The following is a 5,066-nucleotide window of genomic DNA, read 5'->3' on the forward strand; positions in this document are numbered from 1 at the left end:
ACCACACTTCACCAACTACCTAACCACCCCCCCCCCCCCCCCCTCCTCTACGACACCCAGGGCTACGGCTTCCTGTCTGAGAACGCGTCGTTCGTGGACATCTGCAAGGACCACGGCATCGAGTTCATCGGACCGCGCTCGGAGCACATCCGCGTGATGGGGGACAAGGCCACGGCGCGCGAGACGATGAAGAACGCGGGCGTGCCCACTGTCCCTGGCTCCGACGGCCTGGTCAACTCGCCAGAGGAGGCGGTGGAGGTGGCCGACGCCGTCGGCTTCCCCATCATGATCAAGGCCACGGCGGGGGGTGGCGGGCGCGGCATGCGCCTTGCAATGACGCGCGAGGAGTTCCTGCCCCTCCTCCGCGCCGCGCAGGGCGAGGCGGAGGCCGCCTTTGGCAACGGCGCGGTGTACCTGGAGCGGTATGTCAAGGATCCGCGCCACATCGAGTTCCAGGTGCTGGCCGACAAGCACGGGAACGTGGTGCACCTGGGGGAGCGCGACTGCTCCATCCAGCGCCGCAACCAGAAGCTGCTGGAGGAGGCGCCGAGCCCCGTGCTCACGCCGGAGGTTCGGGAGGCCATGGGCGCCGCGGCCACCGCCGCCGCCAGGAGCATCGGCTACATCGGCGTGGGCACTATCGAGTTCCTGTGGGAGCCCGCGGGCTTCTACTTTATGGAAATGAACACCCGCATCCAGGTGGGTGGGTTTGGTGGAGAGGCGGATTGAGACTCTCTTCACATCTTTCCCCTTCATGGTTTCTCCCATTTTGTACAGGCGCTCTCAACCAGGTTAACACTTCAACACGGTCTCCCCCCTTCTCCTCTCTCAAACAACATCAACAGGTGGAGCACCCTGTGACGGAGATGATCACGGGCGTGGACTTGATCCAGGAGCAGATCCGGGCGGCCATGGGCGAGCCCCTGCGCCTGGGCCAGGAGGACATCAAGATCAAGGGCCACTCCATTGAATGCCGCATTAACGCCGAGGACCCCTTCAAGAACTTCAGGCCGGGGCCAGGTGTGTGGGTGGAGTGAGAGGGGTCCGGTGATGGTGGGGGCCAGGGCGGGCATCCTGGGGTGGCATGGACAAAGCCCGGACATGGATTCGATTGGATGGACTTGCACCCTGTCGAGTACGCTGGCACACCCATCGTGCCCGCCGCCTCGCGCTCATACCTGCAGGCGCCGAGTCATCACATCTGCCCCACCCCGTCCCCCCCCAACCCCCCTCCCACCCACCAGGCCGTGTGACCGCGTACCTGCCGCCCGGTGGGCCCAACGTGCGCATGGACAGCCACCTATACTCCGACTACCTGGTGCCCTCCAACTACGACTCGCTGCTGGGCAAGCTGGTAGTGTGGGGCGAGGACCGGACCGCCGCCATCAACCGCATGAAGCGCGCGCTGACGGAGATGGTGATCGCGGGCGTGCCCACCACCGCGCCCTACCACCTGCTCATCCTCGACAATGAGTACTTCAAGGCGGGCGATGTCGACACCGGGTTCATCGCCAAGCATGGCGACGAGCTGGTCCTCCCCGCCGAGCCGGCCAGGAAGGTGAGATGGGGGGGTTGTACGAGGAAAAGGGGGGCCGGAGGCGGAGACGAGCGGCAACGAAGGATGGTGGGCAAGGGGGAGTCTGCAGGGTGAGTGAGAGCCACACCTTTGAGGTTCAGGAGCCTGCACAGTAGAAGATATCTCAAGTGCTGTGCTCGTCAGGTGTGACCCAACTCGGTCCACACGCCCAATCGCCGCTCTGCAGAAGGTCAACGTGGTGGAGGCCGCGGCCAAGCGCGCGTCGGCGCGGCGGTCAAAGGTCACCGCTTGAGCGGGGCGCGAGGTGGGCTAAGGGGACCCTCCCTTCTCTGTGCATGGATTCACCCCCCTCCCCTCTCCTATAAGCGAAATCTCCACTGTGTGTCCTCCTGAAAGTTGCTGCCGTGCATGTACTTCAGAATCAAATCCTCGTTCGCGCGCGGATGAACAGAATGCAGGCGCCCAGGACGGCCAGCATGCACAGCTCGAAGGCGGGCAGCGAGAGGCGGAGGCGGGGGGTGCAGGCCTGAGTCTGCTCCTCGTCCCTGGTCTGGCCGCTTCCCAGCGCGCTCACGTAGTCGCAGGCCAGCGCCTTGGCTGAGAGGATGCACTGGGATTCCTGCGAAGGGCTTGAATTGGAGGGGGTTCAAGAAAGGTCCTCACCAGTTCCATGCGGCTCTGAGGGTGTGCGACCAGGGATCGATGCATCCTGGAAATCGCCAGTGGGAGCATCTCACCCTGATAAAACCGGTCTCCTTGCAGGACGGGAAGGCTCGGGTGATGCAGGGCGTGCAGGGGGATGTGTAGTTACAATACATCACGGGCCCGGCTCCCCTGGTCATGCCGACGACAGCCAGCAGGGACAGCAAGAGGAGGGCATGTCTCCATGCAACCTGCATGATCGACTCAGGTCGCACTCCAAGGGAATTCCATGGCGTTGTGGGTCGAGGGTGCGTGCGATCGGGTCTCATTGAGGTCTCGGATGTTCGAACTCCCCTGTTGCCAGGTCTGGGCGCGACCTCGCATATCTCACCGGGTGATAGTGCTGCATTCGAGCTTAAGTGAGCATTCCTGACATTCATCCGCATTACTGCTGTCAATGTGAAGGGTATCAAAGAGTCCACATGCTCCCTGATCGACGCGCTGCGTCCCGGCCTTGCTCGGGCAGGACAGCTTGCCTCTCACTCCGGCACCCCGCTCGACAAGGCTAGGATCTGCCGATCCCCGCTGCAATACAGGCGCGGCCGGGAGCCTCTGGCGCCATGGAGAATTACACAAAAGGTCCCTTGCTGGGGAAGGGTACTTTCGGCGAGGTCTTGCAGGGGACACACAAGGAGGTGAGGCAGCACCTGGAACAGGGTTGGGGGAGCATTCTGACCGCCATGCTCTTGATATCGCACACTGCCTTCGACAGACCAGATGCACGGGTCTCTCCACCAATGCCCGGGATGTACGCGCTCCCACTGCAGACGGGGGAGTTGGTGGCCATCAAGAAGATACGCGTGGGCGAGAAGGGCGAGGTGCGGGCGTACTGGGGTGTTGCTGTAAGCTTTCCTCGAGGCAGCTCTAGTTTTGCAGTGGACCTGATGCCCTGATGCCCGCACCCCTGCTCCAGCTCCGGATCGTGATCAAGCTCTCACTTTGCGTCCGCTTGTGCCCTCCCTGCCCGCATGCCTGGCCGCCTCTTCTGTCTCCCACCCTCAGTGACGATGATCCTCCCCCCTCCCCCCCCCCTCTCCAATCACAGGGGGTGAACGTGACGGCGCTGCGGGAGGTGAAGCTGCTGCGGGAGCTGCACCACCCCAACATCGTGCGCCTGCTGGATGTCTGGCCCTCCCGCCGCGGCATCGCCCTCGTCTTCGAGTACATGGAGACCGACCTGGAGCGCGTCATCCGCGACCGCGCCGTCCTGCTCACCGGCGCAGACGTCAAGGCCTACCTGCGCATGGTCCTTGCGGGGCTGGCCCACTGCCACGCGCGCTGGGTGGTGCACCGCGACGTCAAGCCCGACAACTTCCTGCTGGCTTCCTCGGGCGCGCTCAAGCTGGCCGACTTTGGCCTGGCTCGTCCCTACGGCTCCCCCGACCGCCCCTTCACCCACCAGGTCTTCGCGCGCTGGTACCGCGCGCCGGAGCTCCTCTATGGCAGCACCTGCTACGGACCGGGCGTGGACGTGTGGGCCGCAGGCTGCATCTTCGCGGAGCTCCTCCTGCGCCGCCCCTGGTTCTCCGCCGAGAGCGACGTGGGCGTGCTGAACAAGATCTTCACCGCCCTGGGGACGCCGCGCGATGCGAACTGGGGGGGTCTGCGCGCCATGCCGGCCTTCGTGGAGTTCCAGCCCACCCCCCCGGCGCCCCTGCGCTCCCTGTTTCCCAACGTGGCGGTGGTGAGCTGGGGAGTGGGGGGGTGGGAGAGGGAGAAGGGGGTGTTGGAGGTGTGCGCAGGGGTGGTAAGGAGATGGGTGATGTGGAATCGTGAGGTCCGCCAGATACAGCAGCGATGGTGGAGAGGGGTGGTGTGTGAATGCTCCTAACCTCAACGTCCATCCCCACGCTTCCGCTCTGCCCTTTCCCACGTCATTCCCGGGTGCATTTTCATTCGATTAGAATCATGACCAACCCACGCCCTGGCCCCGCCTCTCATCTGCCCCACTTTCTCCCGCCACCCAGGCCCCCGACGACGCTCTGGACCTGCTGTCGCGCATGGTGTGCCTCGCGCCGGCGCAGCGCATCAGCGCCGCCGATGCGCTTCGGCACCGCTACTTCCGCGTGGACCCCGCCCCCACGCCGCAGGAGCGGCTGCCCAAGCCGGGGAGGGCGGGCGTGCGCGTGGCGGCGGCGGCGGCCAGCGCCAAACGGCCGGGCGGGGAGCGGGAGGCGACGCCGGCGGCGGAGGCCGGTGGCCCCGCGCCGGCGGGCATGGACAGCGGGGACGTGCGCTTCCTGAAGAAGCGGCGATTGCAGATGGACGCCGCGCTCGACGACGCCGCGGACGCGTGACACATGTTTGTTGAATGGCCTTGTATACTGCCCCTTCAGTGCTCGCTCTCCTCACCATGCCCTGCTATTCTCAGTTCATCTGCCCTCTTATGGCTGGGATTGGGCATCCCACTTGAAGTTGCCCTCCCGATACCTCGGCAACACCCGTTCTCTGCTTCATGGAGCCTCTCGGTTTGACAGACGGAGATTCACCCATCAAATCCAACAAGCACCCCGCATCATGACCAGGCCGCCTCACGCCTACACCGCCGCCTCGGTGGGGGGCTGGCGGGGGAGCACGTCGCCCACACGCTGCGACTTGTCCTCATCGGCGTCGGCCAGGGCCTTGATGCTGATGGCCAGCTTGGTGGGCACCGCCTTGATGGAGCGCGCCAGCTTGGTAGGCACGCCATTGATCAGCCGCGCGATGGTGGCCATGAGCTCCTGGCGGCTGGGCATCTTCTCCATGGACTTGAAGGCCAGGTAGTCGATGTCCTGACCCTCGATCACGCCGCCTGTGGCAGAGGAAGGCAAAGGATGCGGTGGAGTTT

The 5,066-nt window shown here is 64.8% G+C and overlaps 4 protein-coding genes across 4 annotated transcripts in view; 2 read left to right on the plus strand and 2 right to left on the minus strand.

Annotated features, from left to right (window-relative positions):
- Positions 1-1,829, plus strand: part of F751_4440 (Biotin carboxylase, chloroplastic) — a gene marked incomplete at both ends in the record, with an annotated part of 3,868 nt that extends 2,039 nt beyond the window's left edge. Inside the window, 4 exons of the mRNA XM_011401835.1 lie at positions 61-699; positions 846-1,020; positions 1,245-1,558; positions 1,764-1,829. Coding sequence (XP_011400137.1) covers positions 61-699; positions 846-1,020; positions 1,245-1,558; positions 1,764-1,829 — 1,194 coding nt within the window. The remainder of the gene's footprint in view (positions 1-60; positions 700-845; positions 1,021-1,244; positions 1,559-1,763) is intronic.
- Positions 1,830-1,958: 129 nt separating this feature from the next.
- Positions 1,959-2,355, minus strand: F751_4441 (hypothetical protein; the record flags this gene model as incomplete). Its single annotated transcript, XM_011401836.1, has 2 exons — positions 1,959-2,156; positions 2,275-2,355. The coding sequence occupies 2 exons, from the start codon at positions 2,353-2,355 to the stop codon at positions 1,959-1,961; spliced, it is 279 nt and encodes a 92-aa protein (XP_011400138.1).
- Positions 2,356-2,985: 630 nt separating this feature from the next.
- Positions 2,986-4,536, plus strand: F751_4442 (Cyclin-dependent kinase D-1; the record flags this gene model as incomplete). Its single annotated transcript, XM_011401837.1, has 3 exons — positions 2,986-3,057; positions 3,285-3,923; positions 4,207-4,536. 3 exons carry the CDS (start codon positions 2,986-2,988, stop codon positions 4,534-4,536), a joined length of 1,041 nt encoding a protein of 346 aa, XP_011400139.1.
- A 240-nt stretch (positions 4,537-4,776) lies between these two features.
- The window catches only part of F751_4443 (50S ribosomal protein L10), a gene marked incomplete at both ends in the record, with an annotated part of 1,811 nt that continues 1,521 nt past the window's right edge, over positions 4,777-5,066 (minus strand). Inside the window, one exon of the mRNA XM_011401838.1 lies at positions 4,777-5,030. Coding sequence (XP_011400140.1) covers positions 4,777-5,030 — 254 coding nt within the window. The remainder of the gene's footprint in view (positions 5,031-5,066) is intronic.

This window comes from Auxenochlorella protothecoides (genome assembly GCF_000733215.1).
Source record: "Auxenochlorella protothecoides strain 0710 unplaced genomic scaffold scaffold53, whole genome shotgun sequence".
Classification (NCBI taxonomy): Eukaryota; Viridiplantae; Chlorophyta; class Trebouxiophyceae; order Chlorellales; family Chlorellaceae; genus Auxenochlorella; species Auxenochlorella protothecoides.